The sequence below is a fragment of the Leptinotarsa decemlineata genome, unplaced genomic scaffold (assembly GCF_025532065.1).
Source record: "Leptinotarsa decemlineata unplaced genomic scaffold, Ldec_3_MD MMD2_tig00026299_RagTag_RagTag, whole genome shotgun sequence".
Lineage (NCBI taxonomy): Eukaryota > Metazoa > Arthropoda > Insecta > Coleoptera > Chrysomelidae > Leptinotarsa > Leptinotarsa decemlineata.
Window position 1 is genome coordinate 3,457,678 of NW_027412676.1, and position 15,470 is coordinate 3,473,147.

Below are 15,470 nucleotides of genomic sequence, written 5' to 3' on the forward strand. Positions count from 1 at the left end.
GTAAAGTCATAAATGAATGTGGTTGATGTGATTTAAAATTTTATTTTGATCTTTTTAGGACACTTAAATAAAAGCTTCTTTTAAAAGTTTTTTATCATTATTTTATTTCAACATATTTGGAAAGTTTCCGGACAACATTGATGTTTGTATTAGGTTTAGGATATGAAATCCAAGTGTAAAAAATGTTGATTTCAAAAATGTAGTAGACATTACTTCTTCAGCATTGCCTTTATTTTTGAGAAAAAAATAATTGATTTCAGCTTACTTATGGTTCCAGGAAAGATGTCTGTAAGACACCCTTTTTCAATTACTAGCAGATTTCATGTGCTAAATATTTCATGTGCTAAATATTAAATTTATGTTGGAACTAGATTTTTAAGAAGTTGTTCAAAATGCAGGGTAGTATCAAAAAATGTTGAAATATGTAGGGTGTTTCATTTAGACAGTTATCTCGAAAAATTGCTTGACAAAAATATCTTTTATACACTTATAAAGACGAGAGAAAACCTAAAATGGGACAAGAATATTACTTATAGTCTAATATTCTTGGATACCGTGTAGGGATAAATTTATATTACAACTACTGGATCAATATACATTCGTCTTCCAGCAATCAATTTATTCAATCTTACAATGCACAACTAATAATAATTTGAGGTTAGAGGTCTCAATAAAATGAGAGGATCAATATTCTGAATAATTGAGGAAACTGGTAGACAGGAATAGTTTGATTTTATACTGGATGTTAGGACACTCAGGTATCACAAGCAACGAAAAATCTGATGAGTATCCCAAAAATGGATCATCCACTACTACATGTAGAGGCTCTGAAACAGAGGACGTAGGCACAGAATCACTACTGGGCCCTATACATTTCGAGGACACCTGAAAAAAATAGGGTTCTGTAACGGAGACATCAGATGCAGGTAGGATAACCCAAATTACTCGTATGTCCAGAAGAATATGACAATGAGTCCTTGGAGCTGCAATGTTTTCTGTAGAACATGGAAGATGTAGTCAAGTCAGATAGTTCCCAGGCAGCTGAAAAAGAAAATGAGTGTGATCTACCTATCTATTGTAATTTTATTTTTTATTCCTCCTCAAAGACAAAAAAGTTTCCTTTCATAAAATCCACTTTTTCAATTTATGAACTGCCCTTAGACAATGAAACCTATTTGATAGATCATACATTAAGAAAGGGAAGAAATATAATATTCTCCTCTTGAAATATTGTGCTTTGTATTTTTTCTAAAATTCGGCATTTTAATGCCATTTATGGCATGAGCTGAGTTTTCCCAGAAGGGGACTCCGTAAAATAAAATATACTGCACAAGTCCATAGTATATTAATTTTAGCACTTCCAGCGAGACAGTTCCACGTAATTGTTTGATTAAAAAACATATGCTCCTCAGTTTTGTTACTATATTTTCTATTTGTACTTCCCATGTTAGTTTTTGATCGATAGTTAGACCTAAATATTTGAAGTTTCTTACATGCTCAATGGACTTGCTATCCATTTTTATAAAAGGACAAAAATCATAGGAAATGTTTTTCTGTTGGAAAATCATAAATACCGTTTTGGTGACATTGACTGTTAACCCATTATTTTTACACTACTTGGAGATTTCATGTGATACCGCATTTGCTGCTTCTACGAAAAGAGATTACTCATTTAGTGCCACCGTTTGAGTTGTGTCATCTGCATAGATTATTGTTTTTTTGTTGTGACATATTTGAATTTTCTATATCACTTATGGAGAGTATAAAAAGAATTGGAGCCAAGGTTGAACCCTTCATCGAGTCAACCATTACCACTTGTGTCCTAATTTTCATATATGAGACAACCCATTCATTGGCAACACCCCTGATTCCAATTTTGAGCAGTTTTTCCAGGAGTAAGCTATAGTTCACCGTATCGAATGCTCTAGTAAAATCAAAAAATAAGCCAACTGAAATTTTCTTGTTATTGAGACTTGTATATATGCTACTGCAAAGTTCATTTATTGCTGTTGAAGTTGATCTTTGCTGCCCAAAGCCATGTTGGCAATTAGGAATAAGTTTGGTAGGTACTCGATGAAATTCACCAATCTCAGATAATAACTACAATCGATGACTTTTGCAACTTGTGATTGTAAGCAAACATTACGGTAGTTAGCCATTTGAGTTTTGGGTCTTCATTTTTATATATAGGGACCGACTTTGACATTTTAAGTGCTTCCGGATATATTTCTTCTATGAATGATTTATCTATTATATGAGATATAGGATAGCAAATTATATCATTTACAGTTTTTGAAGCTTTACCATGAATTTCATCTATTCTAGGCGTTGGTATTTTTGTCGTTTTAATAATTATATATTGCACTTCAATATAGGTTGTAGGATACAGAAATAATGAAATATTTGAAAGGGGGAATAACTTATTATTAAGTTCTGCTATGAATTTTCATCGGTGGGTCCCATTCAATTTTTAAAAGAAGAGTTCAATCGTCCCTCTGAAAAGGCAATTTTTGTCCAATTCAAACAATTTTGTAAGTCTTAACATTTCCAAGATAGCATAAATGGGTTCAGAAAGAAAGGGTATGTTGGTATAAATGCAGCATTCGCTCAGCACGGTTCTCGGATGGACTTTGGATGTAATATCCGCGACCGTGCTTAGGATCGCACTTTAAAAAGTATAGTCATTTAATTACGAGGACTATACTTTCCTCAACTAGCATAATTCTTCTAGAACCTTTTTGGGAAAGCAGGGACGATTTTAAATAAGGAATAGGGTTGAAAAGAGGTATTGGGGTAAAATAATAGTTATTTTGATCAACGGATTAGCTACTACTAAAATACGTTAAAAATAATTGAACTGAATTATATTAGAGCAAAACTGGTAGATGAATGTAGATTTGCGAAAGACATGTATGTAATACAGCTTCTCAAACCAAAATAGAATACTGTAATCTGGTATCTGTAATATGTAAATTGTGAGCTCACGAGCTCACCCTCTTCTTAGCCAGAACGACCCTCCCCTATAACTCGCAAAATTGATGACACGTGCCTGAATTTGTGCGCGTCTTTCTTTTCAAGCCTGGGTAGGCTTCGAAAATGAATCTCCATGCAATTTACAAATACAACTTCTTTCTGGAGAAATCTCCATAGGGAAATTGATACAAAACATGATTCTGTTTTATAAAAATATGTCAACACATTTTTTTGTCAAGATGAGATCATTGATGATATTTCACTGGTTATTTGAACGAAATATTGCCAAGACGGATATTTTCCATCTAAAAATTATAGAAAAATTGAGGGCTTAGCCAAAGAAACAGAGTTTTCCGCGATGAAACGCGTATTTCCAACAGTGATAAAACTGGCAGCCATAAAATTAACATGTAAGTGTAATTATTCAAGAAACACTTTATTGTGAGATTTTTCACTAAACAGTTTCACAAAACCGCAATACGTGTTTCGCTATACAATAGCTTCTTCGGGCGTGTCTATACTGAGTGAGTAAAGAGTTAGTTATGGATTTTCATCAAGTGTCGACCGATTCCATCACATACGGTGTAATTTTCCTGAATCATACTTGACTCTCTGAGACAATTCAAACGAATATATGTCAATCAAATGAAACTCACCAGTACAATGAACAGATAGATACAAGAGACCGAAATGAATAATGGATTGTCACATATCACTGACTCACATAACCTTACGAAAATAAGACAACAATCTTTCAATTTGAACACCAACAATTCATAGGTATATAATATCCAGGAATCTCAAAATTATAATCAAAACTCATTCGTAAAATAGTATATTTTCAATTCGGAAGAAAACGTTAATCTGAATTTCAATGAAATCGCAAAGAATACGCGACGTATTGGTGATGTATCAAGCCATGTCAAGTCAGTTGCCTATTGTTGAAAAATGCGACTAGTTATTTGAGTACCCTGTGCATATTGAACGAAAGTAATTTCTTGTGGAGGAAAATCAGTTTTTTATCGACCTTTTTTGGGTATTTTCACCTTCCACATCCTGAAAAATCTGAAAATTATAATAGAGAACTTTATATAGGCGATAACTTCAACATAAACTTAGCAGGAACTGCGCTCGAAGTCGTTGAAGTCTCTAAACATTTATTATGAATCGATTCTAACCTTAGGTTCACTGAACATATTAGTCACTTTTTTATCGACATTTTTTGGGTATTTTTACCTTCCACAATATGAAAAATATTGGCAAACTTTTTAGTTTTCCCCGATAAGTTACTGCGTAAAATTAAAGTATTTTTCACAAAGAAAAATGTTGTATTTATTAGTAACTTGTCGTATTTAATAATTTTCGGAGGCCAAAATCTGCCTATCTGTCTTTAGAAATGGACAAAAAATTCTAATATATATGCAGTTATTTCTTTACTGATTATTTGTATCTCAACTTCTTCGACAGATGTCAAAAGAGTTGTGAAATGTTAAATACGAACGTTTTTCTTTGTGAAAAATACTTTGATTTCACGCAGTAACTTATCGGGGTAAACTAAAAAGTTTGCCTTTTCTACACCTGTATAAAGTTCTCCAATAGGCGGGTTGGCAGTCCTTGTTCATCTTTCACTGCCTGAACTACTGTGCATGCTGTTTTTTCCTAACTGAATGGCATCCCAACGATGGCTCAATCCTAAGGTGTTTGTGTATCCGTGCCGAGATGATGAATGACACTGAGCCTATCAGCTGTCTCTACGGAACCGGGCGCCCTCTCGTCGTAGCATCGCCTTGTCACGGTAATGCGGAGCTCTGCCCTGATTGACCTTCTTTCCCTAGCTACTCGTGGGACTTTTATTGACAGAGTGAACTTAAAAATTATTTCTGATGCTGAGTCTATAGAGGAGATGGATGTCGAGCTTATACGACTCCAACTGATCTCCCTGTAAATTTAGATCAGGAGCGCTCCAACTGACTTCCCTGTAAATTTAGTTCAGGAGCGAATCTACAGAAGGGATGAATGTCGAGTTTACGACTCCAACTGACCTCAGTTCAGGAGCGAGAGCTTATTCTAAATGTTCACTCTCACTACTCATTCCACCATACTCTAGAATTTGATTCAGATGCCGGTGCCATGTTTTTTTTTATATCTGGTATAAAAACTAAATATGTTCGGGGACCAATTTTCTTCTCAATATTTCCTTCAATCCATTTTGTTTTCACTTTCCTATAATCTTTAACTAATACTATATCACCTCTACAGAAAGTGTTTACTCTTTTTCCCCCAAAATACTTTTTTTGATTTCAACCACTTTTATAGAAAACTTCTTTTCGTCTTTCCCCTTTTTCGTTTCTGGCAATAACAAATCTATCTTAGTACAAATTTTACGACCAATCATTATCTAATCTAATGATGTTACCAGTAGTACAGTGTGGAGTATTTCTGTAATCCATCAAAAATCGATTCAACAATAAATACAAATTAGAAATACCTGAATTTATATTCAACGAAAGTCTTTTTTTGTGGAGGAAAAAATCAGTTTTTTATCGACCTTTTTTTGGGTAATGGTTACCTTCCACAATCTTTTACGTTTCGGAGGCCAAAATCTGCCTCCGTCTTCAGAAATGGATAAGAATTCGAATAAATATGCAGTTATTCCTTTTTTGAGAGCTTATTTCTTTACTTCTTCGACAGATGTCAAAGAAGTTTTGAAATATATATTTCAAAAAGAAATAAGCTCTCAAAACTGCATATTTATTCGAATTTTTATCCATTTCTGAAGACGGAGGCAGATTTTGGCCTCCGAAACGTAAAAGATTGTGGAAGGTAACCATTACCCAAAAAAAGGTCGATAAAAAACCTGAATTTATATTTTGTACTAAAGATTTCTTTATCGATTTTACTGAATTTTCCGCCAGGCCATTCGTAGCGGGATGAAAAGGTGGACTATGTTTTATTTCAACACCATTACTTTTCAAAAAATTATGAAATTCTGAAGAAACGAAATATGACGCGTTTTCTGAAATTAAAATGCCAAATATCAAATCGTGCAAAAAGACTCCTTAAAATTTGTATTGTACCCGTTGAAGTTATTTCACTCACGATGAAAGCTTCACATCATTTTGAAAAAGCATCTGTGGCCGCAAAAATATATATTTTTTTATTGGCCCTGGATACTTTATATGGATTCTTTCCCAACAATCATTTGAGCATTTCCAATTTATTAATTTAGTTTTAGGGGGATTATTTCTTAAACATGAACACGATTTGCAATTTTTTACTGTTTTTTCAATATCGATATTTAGTCCTGGCCACCGAACATAGTTTCGTGCCAGACCATTCGTTTTGACCATTCCTTTTGGTATTACAATCTGTACCCGAACAAAATAGTCATTTACTAGTCTCTACCTAACAATGGGGGCTCTCCTTTATTTACAACGTATAAATATAAATTGTCATTCATGTTTTTATAGATAATATTTACAAGTATTTTTCCCAAAGGGTTAATAACTTTTCCATCATAGGATCTCAATACTTTCTGAGTGTTTTCTACTGGAGCATTGAAAAAATGAGCATTTGAATTCTTTTGAAATCACCGACACAGAGGCACCAGTATCTAACTCAAATTCAAAATAAATATCATTTATAATAACATCTACCATAATGGGTTCAAAATTCTGATTGAGATAGTACAAATCAAAAACTTCATCGAATAATTCTAAATAATTATTTCTATTATTTCTGAATCCAGATATAGAACTACTTTTAAACTTAGGACATTTTACTGCAATATGAACCTTAACACCACATGCATGTATGGTGGTGGATGTACTTTACCACACACTTCACATGATGTTCTTCCTGTTCCTGCTGCCGTCGGGACGGACGTCTTGCTGAAGTTGCTCCTACCTCGCTGCGGAGGACGGCTACTGCTTTCCAACCTCCTTTCTCCTGTTGTACCTGAATACTTCCTACTCCCTAGGTGATTAACTTCCTGCTCTGGGCGGGGTTCACTTTTAATGACTACCTCTTGACTTCTACGACTGCTAGTTCCTTGTTTAAAGCTATTTCGATGGCTTTCTCGAATGTGAATTTTTCACTTTTTTCTTCAAAAAGCCTGTCCTTTATACATCCTTTTGGTGATCCACATGTGAATCTATCTCGCATTACAACTGAGAGTTCATCTTTGAAATCGCATTTTCCTGCTGTCTCATTCGGGCTGCCCATTTTGGTACCGTTTCATCTTTATTTTTCGAAGCGGGATAAAATATTTCTCTTTCTGGAAAAACTAACTCAGCTGGTGTGAAATGCTTGTCAAATAGCGCTATCATTTCTTTGAATAGTTTCTCTGACTGTTTGATTGGCAAACATAAACTATTTATTAGGTGATAGTATTGCCCTAATTGTCCTTTATAGATTCTCCAATCACATTCACTTGGGTTAAAAAGCCTTAAACAGCCTATATACGACATCGATATTTTATGTATAAACAGACGTCTTGTTCAATGAGTTTCTGTTTAATCAATTATGTGATTCCAATCAGTTTATTATTATACACCTCGTCGCCACTGTGGTGTACGGAACTTTCTGTCGTGGGTTCTGTATAACAATAAATAAAGTAGCCCGAATAACCCGTTTATTAAATATTAAAATATATATAAAACTCAACTGTCTCGATACAAAATCAAACGCCCTCGTTCCATGTCCGAGTGTGAAAATTCCTACTTAACCAATATATGCGCATGATATAACTGGACCTAAAAAAAAAGGTTTGATGATGCAGCCAGGAAACGACTGAGTCGTATCCTCAAGAGCGGGGTACCTTATAAAACCGCCTTGCACCAAATTTTTGAGCGGCGTACGCAGAATCTGTCTTAGGTGGAGGAACAAACCCCCCATCATGGGGGGCCCCATGAGCAGGTTAGCAAACGTTTGCGCTCATGTGATGACTCACCAAAACCAGAGACGAAAAAGCACTGCACGGTTGAATCTAAGACATCGTCAGGTGTAGCTGACGTGCAAAAACCCTCATATGGGAAGGTTGTCGCGGGTATTAAGGTGGGAATCTTGCACCTTGACTATCCGACTACCTCATTAACGATGAAAGAGCAGAGCGTATACTTTGTGCCTGCCTCACTGGGGACCGAAAGAGGTTTTCAGAGTTCGGCAGAGCCGTCCTCTTACAATCTGACCTGAAAGACCATTCAACATACAAACTTATCGACTTCGTTAAGAAGCTGGGTTTATTTGGTCAAATGTAAAGAGGTGTGAGCCACAATAAACCCTTGCGGGTTGCGGTGGAGGGTCGAATAGACCCACTCACTTCGGACCTAACCTAATAATCCGGTCAATCTAGACATTGGAAGGTACATAAATTTACAACAAGCTGCAAACGCGTGTAATTATTCAAAACAGTTAAAAATAAGATTTTGAAATTCCGAATGACTGCGATGCCTGGAAAAATATTTATTCGAAGTCAAAGGTCAAAAATCTCGAAAAAAATTGGTTTTTCGCGATTTTCAGGAAAACGGTAAGTTTTATCATAAAATAACTTCAGATGAAAATTGTTGATCATAAAATCCTCTACAAAAATATATATACTTTTTTTTCTTAGAGCCACCGTTTCTGAGATACGACGAGTCAAAAAGTTGTAAAAGTTGTAATTGTCATTATATGCACACGTTTCCACGCCACCTATAAGGTAGTGTACTTAGTGCGTTTTTTTAACGTGGTTCCCAGTAGGCCTATTCCATATGTCTGTTGTGATTCTGTCAAATTGAAAACTTGCATAATAAAATATATTAGGAAGGGTTGGAAATTATAAAACGATTGAAATTAAAAAAATGTAAAAATTTATTCATCTGAGTCATAACTTTCAAATACTTCTTCTTGTCGTTCTTCTTCTTGGTCTTCTTCTTCTTGGTCTTCTTCTTCTTGATCTTCTTCTTCTTCTTCTTGATGTTCATCCTGGGTGTAGGTAAACTGCGTCAAGAGGGATGTATCGCATGTTTCCTCGTTGATATCAAATGAATCCTCCACTATTGGCGATTCAGCGTTAGAACATGACTGGCCTTGACAATGTGTACATGCCAGATAACACAACTTTTTCACAACCACATTTAACGCTGCATCCCTATTTACAGTTGCAGAAAAGATGTTGATGAGCAGCAACTGAGGTTGGAGGAAGACAAGCTAATTGCACCTGTTTCTTATTTTTAGTGTTTTTTTACGAAACATGCATATCGATACTTATCTAAGCAGGTGGTTTTTTTCAGAGCTTTGTACATAGAAAGAAAAAACTGAATCCCGTTGGTGATAAGTTCTTGTTGAGTCGAATTACTTTTTTTGAAAACTTCAGCACATTTAACTAAATCTTGTTTTTCAAACATTTTAAAGACTGTTGCTTAACCCCTCCTGTAAAATGCAGACGTCGTATCACAGCCAGTTATTGTGTGTAAAAATAGTACATGATTTTGACTCTTTGCAAAAGTAGATAAACTTTTTGACGAATATATTTCGGTGTGACGTTGAGCTTTTCCTGGCTTTAGAAAGAAAATAGGTTTTTTCAGGTGGCGTTCGAGCAGTAAGAAGTACGAGTAAGTTTACATCTTCACCAACAACAATAGTTGTATTTATCAAATTAAATTGCTCTATAGCTGTTTCAATAATCAGTATTTAGAGGTTCAATAAAACCATTCCAACCGGGTAAATACGCATTTTTCCATTTCCCATAAAACCATACTACATCTGCTTTCTTGAGGAATGATCCCGTTTCAGTTTCATATGCAAAATCTTTAACATTTATTTTACTGTAACCTACTACACCATCATTTTGATAGATCTGTATGGGGACATGAGCTTTTGCCTTGAAATCTTTTGCTGAAAGCGCTTCTTTTATTCGTGGCAACGGTTCTTCCAATAAAACGGATTGGTTTGGGGTAACAATTTGAATAATACCCATTATGTGGAGGGTGTTATTACCGTCTAACGTAATTACATTGATATGTATGAAAACTGCTGCGGCTTCGAACATTATTGATTGTATCATTATAAGATGCACACAAACCAAAAGACGAAAAAAATTGTATGAGGCGTTTAGAGCCGAATCTTCGATGAAAAAAAACTGCGAGGCCCAATTGTAATTTAGACTTAAAAGACCTTGGTCAAACCGCAGTCATAATACTATGGCAAATATTTGTGCATACTAATTTCAGAGATGTATACACGTGGCATACTTATGTATATAATGACGATTACAACTTTTTGACTCGTCGTATCTCAGAAACGGTGGCTCTGGAAAAAAATATTAATACATTTTTTGTAGAGAATTTTATGATCTACAATTTTTATCTGACATTATTTTATGATAAAACTTACCGTTTTCCTGAAAATCGTGAAAAACCAATTTTTTTTCGAGATTTTTGACCTTTGACCTCGAATAAATTTTTTTCCAGGCATCGCAATCATTCGGAATTTTTAAATTTTGAACTATGTTTGAACAATTACACGGATTTGCAGCTTGTTGCAAATTTATGTACCTTCACTCTTATTTTTTAGTCTAATTTAACCGGACTATAACCTAACTTCTCCAATATTATTTTCATATTTTTGAGAATATTCTACTTTGAAACAAATGTTATTGCTGAAATTTCTCATTATTCAGGTAGGTAATGACTTTGTCCTTATATCGATGCTGAGAATATTTCACGAAATATTCCACGAAAAACCATCGCAAAACCTTCAACACAGTTTTTTTCATGGAAAAGGGGATAAGGATACCTCATTGGAAAGGGCTATCTATTACTGCTTCATATAAAAACTTACTGTATTTACCTTATCAATCAGTAAATGCTGCGAATGCTATCAATACAATAATACAGGTTGTCTCCAAATCACTTTTGAATCACATGGCGTGTCAAGTAGAGTGGAGGAAACTTCATTTTTGTTGAGGAATTGAATCGGGTGGTCAAGGATGCCACTCAATTATACCCCTAACGAAAGCCAGTCGAAACCTGACGTTTACAATGTAAAGGAACACCGACTGGTTGAAAGATCGTTACCTCTTCAGTGTATTCAGGATCATTCTCTATGATAATAATATAGTAATCTTAACTATTAGTAGTTAGAATTTTGTATTGAAGTACTATTTCACCTGCAAAAAAGTGTCCAAAAGTAAATTGATCATACATGTTACGTGTGTATGTTTGTTTAAACGCGATAAACACAAAAATTACCCAACGGATTTTCATACGGTTTTCACCAAGGGATGGGTATTATTTCAGATCATTTCCGAACATTCCACCACATTGCAGAATATTCCGGAATGCTCTTGAACACTCTCGAATGTTCTGAACTATTCTGAAATTTGCCGGAGGGCGAAATTGTCAACCCTTAAATCTGAAAAAGAACGCCCTTCAGGTTTAAACGGGAATCATTTTCATGGATGGGAGTCAGAGAGCTAATACACCCTTGATCTATCCGCAATGATCTGGGATGCTCCCGAATATTCCAGACGATTCCCGAACATTCCACTACATTCCAGCTGTTATATCTTCAAAATAACACGCTCTCCAGGTAAAAACGGAAACCTTCTTCATGGACAAGTTCATGTGACACTTTAGCAGAAAAATAATGTATGCTTATATGTTTGCTACCTGTACGAAACAGAGTCAGGTCGCTAGTTTTTAATATTCGTCAAGCACCTGTACGAGTGACGCCCGTCGTAATGGACTGTTACCTATTAGTTGCAATTTGTCTCAACACTGCTTCCTCTATAGCTTCGATGAGTGCTGGATTTTCACTATGCCTCTGTTTAATACCAAACCCCAGAAAACAATTAGTCGCCTTTCAGTGGGAGCAGCGAAAAAAGTCAGAGGACGATCCTCGTTCGGCGGTCGATATCGAAGTTGAGCTTTGCAACGGATCGTTTTGGGGAGCTTCGCGAATCTTTAATATTCGTGCTTTGCCTCTTTCAATTTCGAATCGATTCAGTTTCGCCAAATTTTGTCACCAATTCGCGATCCCAAAAAGATATCTGGCAGAATGACATTGGCTAAATAGACAACCCGATTCCTACATGCATTATTAAAAACTCTCTTTTAATCTTTCCGGAGTAGAGTACACCATAATTGACAAATTTGAAAGGCTATAAAATTGTTTTCAAACACTTGACCATAACAATATTTACTATACCCGGTACTCGCGAAAGGCAAAAACTGCACAATGTGTTTCGAAGAAATCTTTAGTGATTGAACAATTAATATGATAGGTTTTTTCGTCAAAAAAGGTAAACTTCTGCATTTTAAAAAAACGTTATGTTGACATTTGAAAACTCAATATTTTCCAAATCAGAAGACAGATTTTCAAAAGCAAAGCACCAGTTGAAAGAGAATCCAAAGTATTTTTCAATAAGTTATCTTTAAATTCCCATTTCAATTTCAATGGTTTTAAGTGAAAATTTGTTACCCCAAATAATTGAATAGAACTGGCCGATACTTGATGAAAATTCATATTAAAAACTAATCAATACAGTTTATTGTGTGATTTTCACTAAAAAAAGGTTTAACCAAATCAAAATCATACAATAAACTGTATTGATTATTTTTTTTTGTTACCCTCACAAATGAAACTGTCTATCTCTGTCTCTTCTACATTGCAATGCGTACATTGCAATACAATAAACAACAAACAAAAATAAATACAATAAACAGTTTATTGTATTAGTTTGAAAATGTCCTTATAGGACGAAACTGCAGCAACGTTAGTTACGAAGAGAAGTGGTAAAAAAACAGAAAGTTTAATTTCTCATTTTTCATAACACTGTATTCATTGTAACAAGTTATTTTCTTATCATAGTTGGCGTTTTGAGAAACTTACTCGACTTCTTTAAATTTTATTCCAATCCTTGAATTTCAAATAGGATTGGAAACCAAGCGATACCTTCCCCTTCGCTGATTTCGACTAAATTTATCAACCTTTCCCTGACACGAGTAACTCTTCAAGAATACAAAGATGCAATACCCTGTTTGACAGATTATCGATTTCTCTTCTGAACTCTTTTTACTTTTTCAAGTTGGATGTAGTTATCGAGAAAAAACGTTATGACTGATTTTTCTTCGGGTAACATGTTTTTTCCAATTCATTACTTGGAATTTGATACTTGTGATAAAAGAAGTGAATGCAGTGTTTGCAATTCTCCGTTGAAAGTAAGAGTAATGAATAATTTATATTCCATTGAACAACATTTAGTATAGCACAATATTTTGACTGGGACTCTTTCTACTTAGTAAAAAAATCTGTTTAAAATGTTTTTCCGTTAACCAGCTGTCGCACCCCTACGAACGACAACCCTCAGAAGTCGAAACTTGTGCGAGCTAAGGATTAACGCGGACTTACCTTTCAACGTGTGATTCCTAACACGGTAATCTGCTAACGAAACGAGTTTAAACCTTTATTATAAAACCGGTAGGTGCGCTACTGTTACAGAATAGTTCTTATATGGTCAAAATATGGCTATATACAGGCTGATTCACGGTGGATGGCACATTAGACGTTTCTGGTGAACCAGACAATGGATCACTTTGAAAATTTAATGGAGGGCATATTCGGACATTCTCTAGCCAACTAAAATATTTTCGACAATGCGGTGTTGCCGCTTCTATTAGAAAGCAGTAGCAACTTTGATTTTTCAAATAGAACACTCTGTATATAATATTATTTTTGGAATCTCCAACAATTGCCCGACAACTTTTCTTGATATTTCCCTATACCTATCTGTTACCGTTTTCGAAATAAAAATTAATTTCAATTTTTTTCTTCGAAAATCATGACTTCTAAAAATGCCGATATCTTTTAGTTAAGAAGTACTATGATATCGAAATTTGGTTTGGAGTTAGGTGATACTTGGACACTTCCCACACGTCAGCCTAATCTCCGTTACTTCAATACAGGGTGGTAAAAAAATACAGTTTTTTCGTTTGCTTGAAAAAGTTGCTGAAATTTGATTATTTTAAATGGAACACCCTGTATATTATTGAAAATTCGGAAAGCTGCTGAAATTTGCTTTCTTTCTATGTATATCATACCTATACCTAACTAGTCAAGTTTCGGACTTATGAACATTTATTTGTGAAAATGTCCCTTCAGAATGGTATTTCCATTCGGTATTTGGTAAGCAGGCCATGATTACTATTTGACAGTAGCGTTGTGACATTCTCCTAATAATATCGACATTTTCGTCACTTCAGAAGTTGCAAATACCTTCAAAACGATGGAACAAAACTATTCAAACGAAGTTCTTATGAATTTGTTTATTATTTTTGGACAGTGTGACAAAATTATCAGCAGAACATGTAGAAAGTTCAATGAAATGTATCCGAATCTACCGCCAATGAACCTCAAGAAATTTATACGAATTCAGAACAATTTCAATATGTTTGGATAAACTTTAAAAAAGCACCAAGAAACTTGAAATTGGAAATATTGATACGAATAATTATAAAAAAGTAAAACAATCATGTGGAATATTTCAAAATATGTTCGAATCGCTGGCCGTTCACTTCCAAGCACTTTAAAATGCAGGTGTTGACTGCTTTCGTGGTGGCAGATCTGATTTCATTGGGATCCAAATCTTCAAATGTTTGGGCAATCCTTTCTAACAATTCATCTCTCGAAAGCACGGGTATTTTGTAAACTTTTTCTTTAAACATTCCCCACAAATAAAAATCTAATGGATTAAGATCGGGTGATCTCGCTGGCCAATTCCATGGTCCCAAGCGTCTCATCCACCGATCGTCAAATAGTCTATCCAGTTCTGCGCTCACTTCTCTTGTGCAATGTGCAGGAGCTCCGTCTAGTTGGTACCAACAGTTTCGATAATCTTCGAGTGGCAGATTATCCACGAAACTGTCTACAGTATTCTCCAAAATATTCAGGTAGCTTCTGGATGTTAATGACTCCTCGTATATCACGTACCTCAATTTGTTGTCCATCAACATGCAGAAGACATTAAAACTAAATTTTTCTTGAAATCCGGCTTCTTTTGTGACGTGAGGATTTTCACTGGACCAATAATGACGATTTTTTCTATTGAAAATCCCTTCTCTCGAAAATTTCGATTCATCAGTCCAAATAATTTTATTTAAAAAAAGTGGATCTTCTTGAATGCGTGTCAACAACATTTCACAAAATTCTACTCTCTGTTGAGGATCTTGAGGCTTCATTGCTTGAATTTTGGTGAATTTATAATCATGCATTTTATGTCTTCGCAAGATTCTTTGAACCGATGAATATTTTATACCCAAATCTTCTTTAGCACTTCTTATCGATCACTCGGGAAATTCGTGAAAATATGCTAAGACATTAATCTGGTTGTCTTCGAAAGTTACGGGTCGAGGCAAGTTTCTTGGTGCTTTTAAAGTTGATCCAAATGCATTGAAATTGTTCTGAATTCGTATAAATTTCTTGAGGTTCATTGGCGGTAGATTCGGATACATTTCATT

General features: G+C 34.9%; 1 protein-coding gene across 1 annotated transcript in view; it reads right to left on the reverse strand.

Moving 5' to 3' along the window:
- Nucleotides 1–568: 568 nt before the first annotated feature.
- LOC111515415 (uncharacterized) overlaps nucleotides 569–15,470 on the reverse strand; it is a 50,652-nt gene continuing 35,750 nt past the window's right edge. Inside the window, exons 2-3 of the mRNA XM_074180703.1 lie at nucleotides 946–1,041; nucleotides 569–885 (exon numbers count right to left, since the gene is read on the reverse strand). Coding sequence (XP_074036804.1) covers nucleotides 857–885; nucleotides 946–1,041 — 125 coding nt within the window. The 3' untranslated portion in view covers nucleotides 569–856. The remainder of the gene's footprint in view (nucleotides 886–945; nucleotides 1,042–15,470) is intronic.